This window comes from Pinus tabuliformis, chromosome Q (genome assembly GCF_031772625.1).
Source record: "Pinus tabuliformis cultivar Carrire ecotype Pingquan chromosome Q, CPIR1, whole genome shotgun sequence".
NCBI lineage: Eukaryota > Viridiplantae > Streptophyta > Pinopsida > Pinales > Pinaceae > Pinus > Pinus tabuliformis.
The window spans coordinates 540,860,201-540,878,754 of NC_142296.1; the positions used below are offsets into that span (position 1 = coordinate 540,860,201).

The following is an 18,554-nucleotide window of genomic DNA, read 5'->3' on the forward strand; positions in this document are numbered from 1 at the left end:
TCAATAGATGTGTCTCCAGAGACAACAGAGTACCCTACATCATATCCATGAGCTTGCATATAAGCATCCATTTTAGATTCCCATATCCAATATTTATCTTCATTAAATTCAGGAGTTGGTATACAAAACTGATTTTCTTCATATTTGGAGACTGTTACAGTACCTGAATCTTCTTTTTATTTTTTTGAGTGTTTGGTGGCTTGCTTCTTCGACTTTCCCATCTTTGCACTCTGAGATATACCTTCCAACTGTCAAGTTACTATTGAAGGAACCTACTCTGACACCAATTGTTGTAAACATTGAGAGGGGAGTGAATCAGTATTTTTTATCAATTAATATATTTTTAATTTCACAAAGCATTAATTGTTATTAGCATCAGATAAACATAAACATTCTTCAACACCATTCAATAATGCATAACAATAGAGACAGTAGACATAGAGATTTTTTGGTGGAAACCCCCGTCGGACAAAAACCACCAAATGCTTCTTAATATTTGTCTTTAAAAGATTTACACCAAGTTTTCAGTGTTGAAGTGAATGTAACTAGGTTCGGTCTTCATAAATGTAATTTTGACATTTGTATTTATTCAAGAAAAGAGAAATTATTCTTATATTATTTGTCAATGAGTTTCTTGCTTATTGATGTAGGTCAAGCACATGTTTAAGTGCTTCTAGGAAGTCAAACGATCAATGTATTTATGTAATACCCTTAGAGGGCATGTTACACTATGTATAAGGTCAAAGGAATACCTCCAAGACAAGTGCAAGTCCTCTCCATGAAGCAATGTCCTCCAAAAGAAGCAAATGATGAAGAAAGTTCATGTCGGCCTAAAGGAGGGACAATCCTCTATATATAGAGGTTGTCTACTCCCTCTCGACGTCCACTAAGCATCTCTAAAACCAGCGAAGGATAGAAGCCGAGAAGAGAGAGGAAAAGACAAGTCTAAAAGGGTCTCCTAAGTGCAACGAAAAAAGGAGAAGATAAAACAAAGGTGTAGGACTGTTTCTAGGGCTAGAAACACTCACACGTGCGAAGAAAGGAAGGGTAAATATGTGGGTATAACAGCTAGAGAACAGTCCAAGAATCATTATTGGTTGGGCTAGAAATTAGGCCTACAAGGCCTCCCAAGTCAAGCGAAGAAGTCTCTCTCTCAAACGAAGGTAAAAGGACCCTAAACTACAAGGATCCTTGCCACACGTGCGAAGAATTTAGGGTTGCTGTACAATCATATCGAGTATGCTCCTACATCTCAAGAAACATCTAGTTTGGTCAAAGAAGGAAGGAGTCTACTTGAGAAAAGGACATCACTAAGTATAGAAGAGGAACATCTCATATAAAGCTCTCTCAAGAAAGATATATCTCTAGACAAGCAGCAAAGAAGGAGGACAAAGTGCTGGGGAGCAAAGTGCCGAAAGAAGGAAGTCTATGTGTTGGGAACAAAGTGCAGAAAAGAGAAGAGGACTTGACATGTGCTTGGAGGACATCCTAGTCAAGGATCTAGGCTTTGGCATTAATCAATAAGAAGCTTCAATAAGAGAAAACTTACTGAAGGGTTTTCCTCTCAAGAGAAGAGAGGTTTTGGCCCTAGCAGAGAGCCAACATCTTGTGTTCTTGTTCTTATGTTTTGGTAGCATTTTGATGAAGCACACACACATGCATTGATAAGAAGAACAAGAAGATTAAGCTAACAAGACAAATTGTGAAAAGACTTTACAAATTCTTATCAAGTCAAGAAGAATCACACTACACCTGATTGCCCTTGATTCTTTAACATTCAACTCCAACTAAAGGAGGCTCCAACCCCCTGATTTATAGGATCCAACCTGTAGGATGCTCCTATGCCTTGTTTGTGAAAATTTGGATGCCCAAATTCCTACTGCAACAACTGACTATGTTTCTCCTATTTGTTAATTACTGAACCAAATTATTTATTGTTTCCTACAGTAAACACTGAAACGAATACACTACAGCCTTCACCATTTAAATAAAATACGAAAACAAGAAACTGAACAAGAAAGAAATACACAACACATCTACACAGTTATTTTTGGACAAATGTCCCCGGAAAAACCCAATGCGGGAAAACCGGTGCAGCAACTATGAGGGTTTTATTATTATGTAGTAGTAATTTCTAAATACAATCTTTGGATGCCTTCCCGACAATCCAGTTACAGAGAATATCAATGGCAGAGATATAAGTGAGGTTACCTCACACTACCACTGAAAATCTTGGCTAATCTGGCCATTGAATGCATTGCCCCTGGCAGTCTCTGTGCTACCTCAGCGCAATCACTGTGTCAGCCCAGCGTCACACCCTCTCGGGACAATGTCACCCCTTCAGCTAATCGATTTGCTGCCCAAGAACTTCGATTTGCACATCCCGATCTCACACCCCGTCTTCCGCTTCTGCAATCGATTCCTTCGGCAAATTTCTGGATTCCCTCTTGGCTTCTGCAATCGATTCCTTTGGAAAATTTCCGGATTCCCTCTTGGCTTCTGCATTGCCTCTGCGTGGCCCTGCATGGCTTTGTGTCAATGTCCCTAGCTTTGCACTACCTCTGTTGGAACTCTCTTTGCCTTCTCTGCTGAATATTCTCCAACCGGGAAAGATTTCCCTTCGAATATTATCCTTGCCCCTCACTGCAAAAGATCACTATCTAAAATCTCTCTAGCAGTTGCTTTGCTTTAGAAAATCGAACTTCTGATCTCCCCTTTGTGTGCTCTCCAAGTGCCCCTCAAGCCTCTTCTTATATCTTTCTATTGGACAACCAATGGCCCAGATTAACTTCTAATCAATGGCTTCGATCATTTCGGCTTGATCCTCGTCTTCTTCTAGAAGTCACACCCACAGTTTAGATTAATACCCATTAATTATTTAAATTTCCTAAGTTTAGACTTAGGGTCCCATTAAAAATAATTAATTATTTTAATAAAACTGCCTCCAGGTGGAATTTCCCAAAATTGTTTCTGGGTATTGGAGAATGCATGTGTCTAAGCCTCCCTGCAAATTTTAAGACTTAGATCACATCCGATGCTACCAAAAATCAACACTCCTTAGCGAGGAATGTGCTATGGCAATGCACCCTACTGAAGCATCACTCTATTTTGTAACATTTCCTTCTGCGCTGCTGATGTCTAACATCCTATCCACCAACTATTGTGCAAATGTTGCATCTGTACTGTTGCTGCCACTGCTAATACTGCATCTGCACTGCAACCTTCTCCAACTATTGTTGCTACTACATCAGCAACTGAAAAGCATCCCAAATTATTGAACTAGTGTTCAGTATGATGCATCTCGTTGTTGGAGTTCTGACTGCTGCTAGTCTCTACGCCGAACCTCTAAAGCCTTTGTGCTGCTGCTGACCTCTGCTCTGTGCCAACTGCACTACTGTCACCTCTATCTCTATGCTACTTAGTCTCTGGCACTCCTAGCCACTGCAATTGTCACTCCGGCACTCCTTTGCACCAACTGACACTGGTCCATCCTACTACTTCTGATTTGGGCTTCCGTAGCAAGGAATTGACCCGAGAGGCGGACTCCTCAAGGATCCTGCCCAGCTGCAGTCCTTTCGAACTACAGCTCCAGATCTCCCCACCTCCCTCTTGGAGATGCCTGGGCTATCATTGCGAACTCCTCCTCCTCGATCTTCGCGACTACAACCTTCAGATCATGCTTCTCATCTTTGTCCTTCTTCCTGAGAGGACACTAAGTTGCGTAGTGACCGAATTCACCACACCTGAGCATTTAATCTTCGAGACGTCCTTCTTCTTTCGTTGCTCATGCTATCCCTTGGATGCAATGGTTTCATTCTCTGCCTCCTCCTTGGGCTTCAACCCACTACTGTTGCTTCCGTCAAGTTTACACTTGACCAAGTCTCTCCTCAATTCCTCTTGCTTAAGAGTTGCCCACATTTCATCCCAGTTTGGCAAAGTCGCCCTACCCACGATGTGTTGATTTAGGGTAGCATCGGATGTGCTCTCAGCCTCAAATTTTGCAAGGAGGCTAGGGCACAGGTATTCTAAAGAACCCAGAAAGTGTTTTGGGAAATTCCACCCAGAAGAGATTTTATTAAAATAATTAATATTTTTAATGGGGTTCCTAAGTCTAAACTTAGGAAAATTAAAATATCAATGCGTATTAATCTAATCAGGGGTGAAACTTTCAGAAAAAGCCATGGATCAAGCCAAAACGATCTAAGCCTCTGATTTTTTTTTAATCTAGGTCGTTGGTTGTCCAACAGGAAGATATAAGAAGGGCTTGAGGGTCATTTGGAAAACACACAAAGAGATTGAGAAAATCGATTTTCTGAGATGAGAAGTTTTCAGGAGGAAAATCAATTGAGGAGATCTTGCAGCAGAGGGGCAGTGAGAATCCGAGAGAAGGAATTTTCGGATAGTACAAGGCAAAGAGAGGACAGAAACATGTCCAGAGGAAGGTTGACGTTGGCCTACGCAGTGTTGATTTAGGGTAGCATCGGATGTGCTCTAGCCATGAAAATTGGTGGAGAGGCTAAAGCACATGAGATCTCCAAGACCCAGAAATGCTTTGGGGAAATTTCACCTGGTTAGAGAGATATTAAAATAATTAATATTTTTAATGGAGTTCCTAAGTCTAAACTTAGGAAAATAAAAATATAAATGGGTATTAATATAAAACTGGGTGAGATGGTTCTAAATGACATGGATCAAGCCAAATCTAATCTTAGTCATTGATTAGAGATTTAATCTCGGCCGTTGAAGACTAAATAGAAAAATTATAAAAGGAGGCTTGAGGGTCAGTTGGAGATACATCAAGTTGATCAGTCAATTCGATTTTCTGGAGCGAGGTTTGCAGAGAGAAATTGAACCAGTGATCAGAGTTGCAGTGAGGGCAATGAGTGCATAGCAGAGTCAGAGATAGTGTTGGAAGACCAGCGCAGAGGCAGAGAAGGCTACGCAGAGCTAGCAGGAGCCACGCAGAGGACCAGAGTGACTGTGCAGAGGGCCAGTGGGCCTGCGTGGGTGACACAGAGGGCCAGAGAGGTAGTGCAGAGCATCTGTAGGCCGACGCAAAGGGTTCTAGGCTGACGCAGAGGCTAGGAGGGCTGATGCAAAGCCTTAGAGAGGCGTTGGAGAAAGTTTCGTGGAGCAGACTTTCAGAATACTTGCTTCCGAAGAGAGGTATTACTGCCAAATTGATTTCTCTGTTAGGTGAGCCAGTTTGGCACCCAGTTGTACTCAAGAAAAGCTACTTGAAAATAAAACCCTTAGAACTGCTGCACCGGTTTTCCCAAGTTGGGTTTTTCCAAGGACGATTGTCCAAAAATAATGGTGTCCCTTGTGTGTTTGTCTATTTCTTTCAATTGATGATTTGTAGATGGTTAAGACTGAATTGTGTTTATTTCAATATTTATATGGTTAAATAACTTGTTCAGTAATTAAACAAGTAGGTGAAATAAACCAGATAATGCAGGAAAATTTCTAACAGATGAGACTTAAAAATTTCAACATGCAGTGCTAACACAGAGGCAGCGCAGTCAGTGAGGAGAAGCCGAGTTCCTACTAAGGGAAATCGAAGTTCAGTTCTCAGAAGCCAGCGTGTGAGTTTGGGAGGTAGAAAAAGTCAATTTCTCAGCCAGCAGAGGATCCAGAGGAGAGGCAAGCGTAATACCCAGGAGAGGTGACACAGAAGCTACCCAAGGTGACTCAGTTTTGCGCAGAGACCATGCAGAGGGTGACGCAGAGCCTCCAGAGATGAAGGATCAGTCCCTGATTCTCCAGTGACAAGGTGAGATCATTTCACTAGTCTTTTATTTAGTATTCTCTCTGTATCAGATTGCTAGTTGAGTATCCTAGAATTGTACTCAAAATTTCTCCTACATAATAATAAAATCCTCTGAGTTGTTGCATCAGTTTTCCCGCATTGGGTTTTTCCGAGGACTATTTGTCCAGAAATAATTGTCCTATGTGTTGTATTTTTCTTTCTTGCTCTGTATTTTGTTTCCGCATATATGTAAATTATGTGAAGGCTGTAGATTTATTTACTTCGAAATTTACCATAGAAAACAATAAATAACTTGTATGATTTAATCAAGTAGGAGAAGTAACATTAGTTTGCTGTAGTAGGGATTTCGGCTCTGAAATTTTCACATGGTATCAGAGCTAGTGCAGGTGACCAAGAAGAGCAGAACCAGAAACCCCAACGTTGAGCAGAAGGGGAAATCGAAAAGTTGCAAGAGGCAGCAAGTCGAAACCCCAAGGGTTTGCGCAATTCTAGTCGAAGGATCGAAAATTCGATGTAGTCTCTCTCTCCGAGAGAGTTGACGGAGAGAAAGAACTTCTAGTTCGAACTTTTTCTATGGCAGAGGAAGCAGCACTGAGCCTCAGCGTGAGGAGTAGTTGGTGGACGCAGATTTTTCATTAGGCAACTTTGTCAAGCTAAAAAGACGTCAGAAGAAAGAAGCGGCAAAGCATAGTGAGGGAATACTTCCTCAATGATTTCTTATTGAGGAAATCAGATTTTCTCAATTGCTTAGCAGCAGCTTACCAGCTCCATCACGGAGTGCGTAAGTCAACACAAGAGCTACGCAATAGGGAGAAAGAGGAGGCAATTCGACAGTTTTCAGAGGAGATGGCAACCAGTGGCTTGGAGAATCAGGACAGGTTGGACGCGCTTCCAACTATGCTATTTGGAAGGCTAGGATGACCTTCCTTCTAGATGAGCATGCCCTCAAGATGTACGTTGATAATGTGGTGGTTGAACCTGCAGATGCAGATCCGCTGAAAAAGTACAAAGTTGAGATGGCTAAGGCGAAGAGGATGATCCTGGATGGATTCAAGGATCACGTGGTATGCCACGTTGCTAGCAAAGGGACCGCTAAGGACATGTGGGATTCCTTGGCCACATTGTATCAGGGAACTATCCAGCAGCGAAAGATGTACTTAGAGCAGAAGCTGAGATCTACTCAGATGCAGAAGGGGGAGCATGTTGAGAAATTTGAGGGCTTGAGAAGTTAATGATTTCTCTATCTTGATAACTGCTTGTGAAGTAAATTTTTCCTTTAGATTTATTCAAACAAGATCTTTTATTTGTTAGTGATTATTAACTTCATCAACCAGCTACCATGCATGATAAATAAAAGAACAATAACACAAGATATAGGTAGCAGCCAGGGCAAAAACCTCTCCAAACCTAAGAGGAAAACCCATAGTAATTCTTCTTATGGTATCTTCTCTTGACAAAATTTCCAAGACCAATATAAGACCCTTCTGACCAATGTGACTCCAAGATCAAGGCTAGATCATTCTGCTACTGCAATTCTGTGACATGTTGTCCCATGGATCAGATCTGCTACCATGAATGGATGAATTGGCTTCCTCCTTCCTTCTTCTTCTTCCTTCAAGCTTCCCTTGCTCAAGATGGTCCACTAGCCTAGTGGATCTCCTCAACACTTGCCTTGAGACAATGTGATCTGCTTCCTTGAATGGACTCCAAACATGTACCCAAACATAATGTATCCTTCTGCAATTCTGAACAGTATATCAGGTCTGTAGCAAGAGTATGACAGTCAGCAACGATGGTCTCGGATAGGCTCTTCTAGCCTCCTTCTATCTTCGCACTTCGTGTAGACCCATCACACACATAATAGCCTCTTGATCTGAGATTTCGTGATGCCAAAGGTATGACAGTTATAGGGCAGCGAAGACAGAACCTTCCGCTTCAGGATGTAGACTCTCGTGATAGGAGAGATAGGGCTCTTCTAGCCCTTTGATGACTTCGATCTCTTTTGCACTGACTTCCTCATGCAAACTGCGGCTAGATTGGATCTATAACCCAGCAATATACCCATATGACATGATGCCCTAGATCAGATCAAAATGTCGCACGTGAGAGCAGGTTTGGTGATGAACTCGGATGAGGGAACAGACTTCCTCATTGACTGCGGCTACCCTTCTTCTTCGACCCTTTCACTTCACTATCCTTCATGTAATGAGTGAGGATGATTGTGTGTCCGAATAGATGAGGAGAGGCCTTTATTTATAGTGTTTGAGGGTTGTCCGTTAGGCCGACATAACATGCCTCTAAGCCGACGTGAATGTGATATGAAGTCGACATGAACACATAAATATAAATATATATTTATGCTGAAAATACATTGCTTCTTCTATATTCATTTGGAGGGGTCAATTACTAGCCTTTTGTTCTTGACCTTGAAGGAGTCTTGCACCATGATTCTGCCCTTGATCTTGGAGTCATACATTGTACATCTTCAAGTGTAACCATTTACATCAATGACACAAACCTATCACCTAGCCTAGAGCTCATAATGAGAGCTACTAAAACAAATACCTTTTTGAGCATGAAACCCATGACTCAAATTCACAAAATATTTTGCTAGATACAATTTACATCATTTACATTGGAATGTGTCATTATGAAGACCAAACCTAGTTACACTTTCTTCAACACTCCCTCTTAACTAGGGAGGTATTCATACATACATGATCATTGGACAAATTTTCAAGTTCACAGAAGAATTCTCATAAGAAGATTGGATTTGCAATCCATCTATTATAGCATCATTTCAACCAACATTGTTTTCACATAGCAAGGCCTTGACTAATAGCTCTATCTCTCATTTAGATCAAAGCACAATGTTGGCGAGACCAATGACTGATAGACACACATCATCATTGTCTCTCTTAGGGTCATACCCACCCGGGTGTTCTCCGAGTATGCCCTACTAGGACTATTCTCATCTTGCATTCCCAGCCCTCAAGAATATTGGTCCTCTTGCCCACTCTTATCTTGGATGCCCTACCACATCCTCAAAGAGTGTCGGATGCCAGATGATTCCACAATCCTCCATTCTTTCTTCCAAACTGAAGACAAGAATGTCGTGTCTAACTCTCCCTCTTAACTAGGGATGAGTTCCAAGTTTCTCTTTGCTCATAAACTTACTCATGTTCCTTTACTCATAGGAATCTTCTAGAGCTCCCTCTTAAACAGGGACTCTATCAACAGTGCTTTATAGGGCCTTCTAGTTGATTGACAATCCAACACCTTGATGTCATCAATTTCTTCATATGTAGGGCTCAGCGATCCATCACTTTCCTTCATCATGTCATTCGTTCTTTCCTGGAAAGCATCCTCCTTGGATCTGCATCTGGGGCTTCCTTCATAGGGCCATCTAGCTCCACCTTTCTTTCAGCGGTGATTGCTCTATATCTCGAGGCACATAGTTGTGGCATCCTTCACAACTCTTCTTACCATGGCCCTGCACACATACCCCGACTTATCAAAAAGTCATAAATAAAAAGACAAATCACATATTACCTTTTTGGTGATGGCCTTTTTCCAGTGACATCTCGTTGTAGGTATCAACACCTTGCATACTTTTTGAAACATCTCCCAACGATATATGTTGTCAAGGGTCTTCATCTTTTCAGACTTCTATCAGAGTCTTCATTTCTTTCTCGGAGATTTCCTTGTCAAATCTTCTTGGTTTTCTGGATGTTGAATGCCTTCATCATGGTTGTTTATTTCACAATCCCTACCATCCTCACACCCTTCATTCCCAGGGGCTTCCAATCAGAGTTCCTTAATTGTAGTCAACTACCTCATACTTCACATGAGGACATATTATGTTGATTTCATCTTTAAAGCTTTCAGAGGATGAGATTCTCTTTCTCTAGATCATGCTTGATCCAAGCTACCTGCAACCATGTGACATGATATTATAGTACATACCTCATTCATCTTGAATCATACCATGATTCTTGCAGCGAACTTCTTGAGGGATGTTTGACCTGCAACGGAGTCGACTGGATCCTTATAAGTTTTCTTGGTACCATCATTCTGACCTAGATTCTTTACAGAGGATATTTGCCTGTAGAAATTCTTCAAAGATTCAGAGAATCAAGATGTTCTCATCTTAGAATTTCCTACACATAACAATTTCATTTCTACCTAGAATCCTTACATAAAGAAATACAATATACATTAATCTAATCATTAAAAGTATTTCCAGAGTATTCAACATATCCTCATTCATCAAATGTTCATCCATTCATCAATTGTTCATTAATTCATCAATTGTTCATCCATGGATGTTACCGAATCCATAGTCAATTCATTTAAAAGAGTTACTTAAACAACACATAAGAATGTTCATGAATCACAACATGCTATGCTAACTAAGATCTATAAAAGAAAATAGGAGGTGATCTTTTAATCATAGTAAACTTCCTCAGGCTCCTCCTTCTTCTGTTTCTTTTCATCGTCTTTAGTTTCCTGAGCGACATGAGCTGCTTCATGTTTCCTCTTGCCATTCTTCTTTCGCTTGGGACAATCTCTTCGGTAATGTCCATATTCGTGACATTCAAAGCATTAAATCTTTGACATGTCTTTCTTGGGATGTTGCTTGTGACCAGATCTCTCAAACTTTCCGAACTTCTCTTTTCTTTTGAACCTGGCAGCAAATTCTTGCTCCTTGGATCCAACTGTAATATCTTCCTAGGCCTTTAATCGGGCTTCTTCCACTTTGCATATTGCCCATAGATCATTGAGTGAGGATGCCTGCTTAGCCCATATGCTTGTTGTAAAGTTTCCCCACTCCTCAGGTAGTGCATTTAGCACTATTGTAGTCATCTCTTTATCAAACATGATTTCTCCTTGTTCCTGCAACTGATCTCTTATTTCAAAGACCCTCATGAAATATGAAGCTATACCTTCTTTGTTGATCTTCATTTTGAGAAAATGCTCATCCAGAAGGCATGACATTCTCACCTTCCAGATCACATAGTTGGATGCACCATCCAACCTATGCTGATCTCTCAATCCACTGGCTACCATCTCTGCCAAAAAAAAAGAAAATTCGAATGACCTCCTCTCTCCTACTGTTGCTCAGTAAATGAGAATTTGAATTCCCTGGCTAGGAATTATCTGAGGAAGAAATTCGCTCAAGTGTCTCTTTCTTTCTTCTGACGACTTTCTGCCCAATCACTGTCTGCAGAAAATTGCGTTGCACCAGAAATCCCTCTTCGCTGAAGCTTTTGTTGTGTTGCTCCCTCTGTCGCTAACAAATCTCGATCTGGAAATCCTACCTCTCCGTTCACTCACTCAGACAGAGATTTACCACAAAAATCTTGCCCTCCTGGCCTAACTATGCAAACCCTCAGGGGATTCGGATTGTTGCCTCTGCAGGAATTTCGAACTCCCTTCCTCTTTCAGCACTGGGCTCTTCCGACACTGCTCTCTTGTTTTCCCTGCAGCTCTGATACCATGTGAAAATTTGGATGCCCAAATTCCTACTGCAACAACTAATTACATTTCTCCTATGTGTTAATTACTAAATCAAATTATTTACTGTTTCCTACAGTAAACGTTGAAATGAATACACTGCAGCCTTAACCATTTAAATAAAATACAGAAACAAGAAATTGAACAAGAAAGAAATACACAACACATCTACACAGTTATTTTTGGACAAATGTCCTCGGAAAAACCCAATGCGGGAAAACAGATGCAACAGCTCTGAATGTTTTATTATTATGCAGTAGTAATTTCTGAATACAATCTCTGGATTCTTTCCCGGCAATCTAGTTATAAAGAATATAACTGACAGATAGATAAGTGAGATTACCTCACACTATCAAAGGAAATCTTCGCTGATCTAGCCACTAAATGAACTGCCCCTAGTTGTCTCTGCGCTGCCTCTGTGCATTCAATACGTCATCCCAGCGTCACACCCTCTAGGGGCAACGTCACCCCTTTAGCTGATCGATTTGTTGCCTAGGAACTTCAATTTTCACCTCCCGGTCTCACACCCCGACGTCCAGCTTCTGCAATCGATTCCTTTAGCAAATTTTCGGATTCCCTCTTGGCTTCTACGCTACCTCTGCGTGGCTCTGCGTCAGCCTCCCTGGCTCTGCACTGCCTCTATTGGATCTCTCTTTGCCTTCTCTGCTGAGTATTCTCCAACCGAGAAAGATTTCTCTTCAGATACTATCATTGCCCCTCAATGCAAAAAATCACTATCGAAAATCTCTTCGGCAACTGCTCTGCTTCAGAAAATCGAACTTTTGATCTCCCCTCTGTGTGTTCTCCAAGTGCCCCTCAAGCCTCTTCTTATATCTTTCTGTTGGACAACCAACGGCCCAGATTAACTTCTAATCAATGGCTTAGATCATTTTGGCTTGATCCTAGTCTTCTTCTAGAAGTTACACCCACAGTTTAGATTAATACCCATTAATTATTTAAATTTCCTAAGTTTAGACTTAGGGTCCCATTAAAAATAATTAATTATTTTAATAACACTGTCTTCGGGTGTAATTTCCCAAAACGATTTCTGGGTATTGGAGAATGCATGTGTCTAAGCCTCCTGCATTTGTGACACTTAGAGCACATCCGATGCTATCAGAAATCAACATTGTTTACAAGCTGCAACCAGAAGGACGCTCCAACACCCTAAATTTCAGGCTCCATCCTGACAGATGCTCCAATACCCCGTTTACTAGTAGCTACTAGACAGATGCTCCAACGCCCTGTGCAGGCTAGACAACCTGCTCTAGCACCACCTTGCCACCCTAAAATGTTCTCAGGCTCCACTCTCTTGCCTTGCACCACCCCGCCACCTTGATCAGTTGGCGGACCACATTTCACAATTTTCAGCCTAGATCCACCTGTGCTCAAAAATCAATACTAGGAAGCTACAACACAAAAGAACTACAAAACTTTGTAGATCAAATCTGTCTCTGCTCACTCTGCACATCAAACCCTAGTTGTCAATGCCAATAATGTACTTCAACTTCTGCTACTGTCACTCACTGCTACTGCTGCTACTACTGCTCCAACTACTGCCACACTCTAAACTGCTCCTACACACACTGTCACAACTGTTACACACAGTCACCGTTGTCTCACTGTCACATATTGCTGTCAAATGCTCAATCATTGCCAAGACATCATTGTCAAGAGATGCACCAACACCGATACAATACTGCTGTCAATCCCAAAACAATATTACAGTATTGCTGGTAATTTCAATTTTCAATGCTGTATGATCACTGAAACCCTAGCAACAGTGGTAATACAAGTCAAAACACTATGGACTTCCTACAAACCCTAGCAATATGGCATTAGGTATACATTTCAAGTCACAACAATACCCTAGGTTACCATCTATTGTTCACAACACAGTCATACCACAACAATTTTGTCTCTGTAAGAGAACCATATCACAAATACCATCACTGTCCATGTTATTTGTCAAATCATGATATCATCAAGGTCACTGTCTCACTGTTTTACTGTTTCATTCTCAGTACAATATAGGATTCTCTATCATGTCTTTAAGTCACACGCATATGCCAAAGTCACTTATATAAAAATTATTGTCACAAGGATTTGCCATTTAGAATTGCCAACATTACTGTTATACCAAGAATGTTGTCACATAGAGTTACTACGTCATACTGCCATATATCTTAGCCATTCACTTGCAAAGATAAACTTATTGCAGACAAAAGCCTAACTCAACTCTTACCACTGCAATGATGTTATGAGACAACAAATTATTTTCAACAGCAACTGACAATACTGCTGAAGATGGCATCCGTTTATCACCAGGACATTAAACAATTCTAGGGCACAATATTATATCCATACCTGTGTTGAGTAACTGTACTGAGTTATTGCCCTTATAATATATGCTTTCAAGTCTGCAGGGATTGATTACTTATCAAATCGTTTTCGTTGGTTCTTACATTTGTGATAATAATCCCAAACTCCCTTCAAGTTCTGTAAGGGTTTCCACTTTGGAGCCGAAGACAAGCCCTTATGTACTGAAGGTATGCCAGTCCTTCGCTGGTCTTTAGAATTAATATAATGAGACAAATATTCCTCTGCTAGGAGCAGAGTCCAGAACACATGCAAAAGTATTCAGTCTCCTTTTAGAAGGATGGCCAAGCATCCACACCTCTTTGCTGGACTGTGATAAGAGCAGGAAGAGGACCGAACCATTCACATTTTACAAAAATAATGTGCTGCCTCTGATATTCAATATAAGTCCCTTCGCTGATCTTCAAAATCACATTATAATCTCAAAAATGATACTTCAAACCTTCACTGATCTAGAGACTTATAGAAGACAAGGGGCCAAGTAAGTGTTTTGCCTTTGGTCTAATAGGTTACCCAAAGGAATCCATCAACAAGCCCAGAATTTAAGAAGGCCAAAATGTATATCAAGACCACAGACTTTTAGGCTTCTCAAGCTCAGCAATTTAGGCCGCAAGTCACATAATGTTGAGTCCTCAATCTTCTTCCAACGACAGACTTCAGTCTTCTTCTAAAGCAAGGTCGATACTTTGAAGGTAAACCTAAATGCCACTGGAACAGCTTTCAGGTCCAAGCAAATACTTCAGGGATCTTCAATGCAAGACAACCACAACAAAACCCTTATTGACAGATGAATAGGTTATAAAAAGAGTCGCAGGCCTGATAGCTTAAGAAGGCTCCGTCGCTGGTTCAGAACTAGTCCTGTAGCAATCGAATAGATGTTTTCTACTTCGCTGGTCTCCAAAGTGTACCAGAATATGATGCCCTAAAAGGGCCCAGTCCCTGCAGAAAATCTTTCAGTCTTTCTGCAATTAATTGCCAAATGAAAACTCAGAAAATGATGCCTTAATGAGGGTCGAAGTCACAGAACCTTCAACTGCAATTTCTCACTCAACGAATCCAACAGAAATCATCGATAACAGCCCCTCAAACCCTCCTACATTGCCTCAGAAAACTCACAAGGATCACAGAAAAATTAACGAATTCCATGCTTGATCAAAGAGTCCAGGTGCCAATTTATAGTTATTTGAAGCTATGAAAGCTCACGTCTCTTTGGATGAGCCGACTTAAATTAATTGGAGGGAGCCAACATGGAGGAGGGAAAATTTAAAGTTCAAACTTTAAATTCGTTGGAGCCGACTTCAATTAATTCAGATCAATTTTTGATAAAAACCTTTAGGCTTTTTGACTTTGACCATACCTTTAATTTAAGATCCTTAAAATAAATGAATTTCTTTGTAGCACCTTCTTGTGGGGTTTTTGACCACTGACTGGGGTCATCAATTTCAAATGAACATATCTCTCAAACCATGAAGGCCCACAAGACGTTCCACATATCACCGGAATCAGCTCGTCAAGGAGAATCCAATGGCGAGGATCTCCAAGGCAAATTCAGTGACCTGCTTCTTCAAAAACCTCCAACAAGTATGGGGTATGTCCATCATCAAGTTAATCCAAACTCTAGGGTTTCCAGCCCTCCTTCCATTGGAGCTTCCAACTAATGCAATCCAGACAAATATTAACAGTGTTCATTACCGGATGTTGGTATCAATGACAACACCATTCAACAGGGAGGAAGTGGGTACGTTGATGTTGGCAAAGAGATAAGCAATGACATTGAAGGAGAGATGATGATTCTAGAAGTGGAGGGTGAGGTGGATGCAGTAGGGTTACTTGTAACATCACCTTGTTCCATATTGTCTATGCCCTAACGAATCTTACGGGAGCCCCCCTTGAAGTCAGAGTGGTGCCGGCCTAAAGAGGCAAGGTAGGTTGCCAAGGGGACAGTGCCACCTTCCCAGGTCGCACTTAGATTGTACGATGTGGGTTGGAGCTTTCATTACTTTAATGTACAATTTGAGCAGTAACAGGCCCATTAGTAATTACTAGTATTTGCTTTTAGTCTTGACATAACATGATTTTGGACAAAATTTATATAATCAATAACAGGATTCTTTAAACTGCAGCCACAATACAAAAGCATCATGAATGAAAAAAGACAATGAAATGAGAGAAGATCAAGTCAGATAGAAGAAATGATTCCTCCTCAGCTAGAAATATACAGATTTCTCATCGTCTCTAGGTGCTTCAGCACTCTCATGCATCACCCTAAGAAGACTTCTCTTGGTAGCTTTTGTCTCGTAAAATTCTACTGTACAGCCAATGTTAATGTTAAATGACCAATGCTGATAAAAAAAACTGAGCAATAATCATATCAATTTTTAGTTTCCTTTTAAATCAGAACAGCAATTCATGTGCTCACAATACAATGGAAAACATGGAATCCTACGTTTCAGCTAGTAATTTTATTGCAAAACCATCCTGAGACCATACCAACTTACTGCACCAGTTTATCATTTGACAACCAGCAGAAACCATAAATTAAGTTTACCTGGGCTAAAGTGGCCAGATTGTGCAAGTCAGATTGTAATTGAGCAAAGTTCTCTGGACCACCACCAATTTCCCATCCCTCACACGAAGGCTGGCCATCAAGTATTGCTTGTGCTTGGGCATAAGACAGCTGCAACAAAGACCAAAATATGTAAGCTGTCAATAAGTAGCTATCCCTATCCATTCACCAAAGCATTTCAATGCTTTCTATTCGAGTAGATATGAAACAACAGGAACGATAAATTTCTTTGATGAGTGCTTTATGATTTCTTGATGTCAAGTAGACAGGCTATAATGAATCAATCTCTGTAACAAATAAAATATATAAATAATATAAATATAATGTAAAAGATAATAATCATAAATAATAGTTAGTTAAGCTAGTAATTAGGTTGAAGAGGCATGTCTAATAGGACATGACTCTTCATGAAGAGACGCTTGGTATATAAGCAAGCCTTTCATTCTTATTTGTAAATCATTCTTATTCTTATTCATTTTAATATAATATTTATATCCTTAACGGATAATTTGATATTCCAAGTCTTTTGGAGTAACTAAATTTGTAGAAAGAACTTTGTTCGCTTCATTTGGTATCAGAGCCACGTTGGCTGATCACCAGGCCTTTGGCTATCAACCTATCATCAACTTTGTTGCTGTCATAATTGAAGCATTTCGCTACATATTGGGAGATTCTCCATTTTTTAGGTCTTTGGCCATTATTTAAAAAAAAAAAAAAAATTAATAAAGAATAAAGAAGAAGGATATATAAAAAAAAAGAGGAAAGGAAATAATATATTCTGAACAAACTAACAAAAAAAGTGAAATATATATATATATATATAAGGGTTTTACATTATTGATATATTGGGAGATTCTCCATTGTTTAGGTCTTTGGCCACTATTTTAAAAAAAAATTAATAAAGAATAAAGAAGAAGGGTATATTAAAAAAAAAATGAGGGAAGGAAATAATATATTCTGAACAAACAAACAAAAAAAAGTGATATATATATATATATATAAGGGTTTTACATTATTGATAAAAGTGCATAATAAAGATAAGTGGGAATCTTTTCAAGTATATTTAAAATTTTTTACGTGGAGAAGCCCGTGGTTTTAGAAACCAATGGTAATTGCCCGTGGTTTTAGAAACCAGTGGTAAATTTTACACTATACGTGGAGAACATTAACCGAGCTTTTAGAAACAACCCATGGTAATTGCCCATGGTATTTTAAAAACCAATGGTAATTGCCTGTGGTTTTAAAAACCAGTGGTAAGTTTTACAATTTACGTGGAGAACATTAACCGAGGTTTTAGAAACAACCCATGGTAATTGCCAATGGTGTTTTAGAAGTAAAAGATATTTTGATAACATTGGAGAAAAAAGGTGTGATCTAAATAATTTTAATCGTTCAAATCTAAAGATTGTGACCGTACCAAGAGTCACGTCTCATCCAAATTTTCTAAGAAAAAAATATTATTATAATTATAAAAAGGGATACTATATAAGCCTTATATAGTTACATATAAAAGGAAAAGCAGATCTCAAAAAAGTATATATAAATTTTATATAATTATAATTTTATAATATATATAAATTAAAATTATATAATATATATAATTTATAATTATATATATTAAATAAAAAAATTATTATTATATAAAAATTTTATTAAAAGAGTGAACAAAAGAAGAAGAAGAAGAAGAAGAGGATATTTGAAATATATATATATATATTAGATTTTTATATAAGAGAAGTGGAAATATATTTTATAGATTAAAAGAATATATACAAAAAAAACAAGAGAAATTATATAGAAATAGAGTTTAAAAAAAAAAAAACGGAGAAAGAATATATCATATAAAAATTTTAAAAAATAAATAGATAAATTGTTGAAAAAAAAAGGGGGAAGATAAAAGAAGTGAAGAAAAAGAAAAAATATGGAATCCATGAGTAAGGAACAAAGACAATCAATCACAAGAGATATAGAACAATTAATTACAATATTTGAGCGACAGATTGAGAAGAGAAAGAGAATGGATTCCTTCTTCGATTCTCTACATCCATCATCACTTCCACAGAATGATGTTATCCAGTGTACCAAGAAAGTGCAGCTAAAAGATCAAGAGAATGACAAAATAGCCAAAATTCAACAAAGCAAGGAAGTGTTAGAATGCGAACATAAAAATCTTGTGGATATACATTACAAAGAAATAATGGAAAAGGATGAAGAAATTTCTCGTCTCAAGGACCACGTCAAAAAATTACTAGCACAAGTGAAGAAGACTAAAGTCTCAAAGAAAGAACTCAAGCAGCATTTATCAGAACAAGAAGAGGAAAA

At 39.3% G+C, this 18,554-nt stretch overlaps 1 protein-coding gene across 1 annotated transcript in view; it reads right to left on the reverse strand.

The window, feature by feature from the left end:
- The window catches only part of LOC149220577 (uncharacterized), a 529,656-nt gene that overhangs the window by 266,424 nt on the left and 244,678 nt on the right, over positions 1-18,554 (reverse strand). The window contains exon 18 of the mRNA XM_089384824.1: positions 16,215-16,343. Coding sequence (XP_089240950.1) covers positions 16,215-16,343 — 129 coding nt within the window. The remainder of the gene's footprint in view (positions 1-16,214; positions 16,344-18,554) is intronic.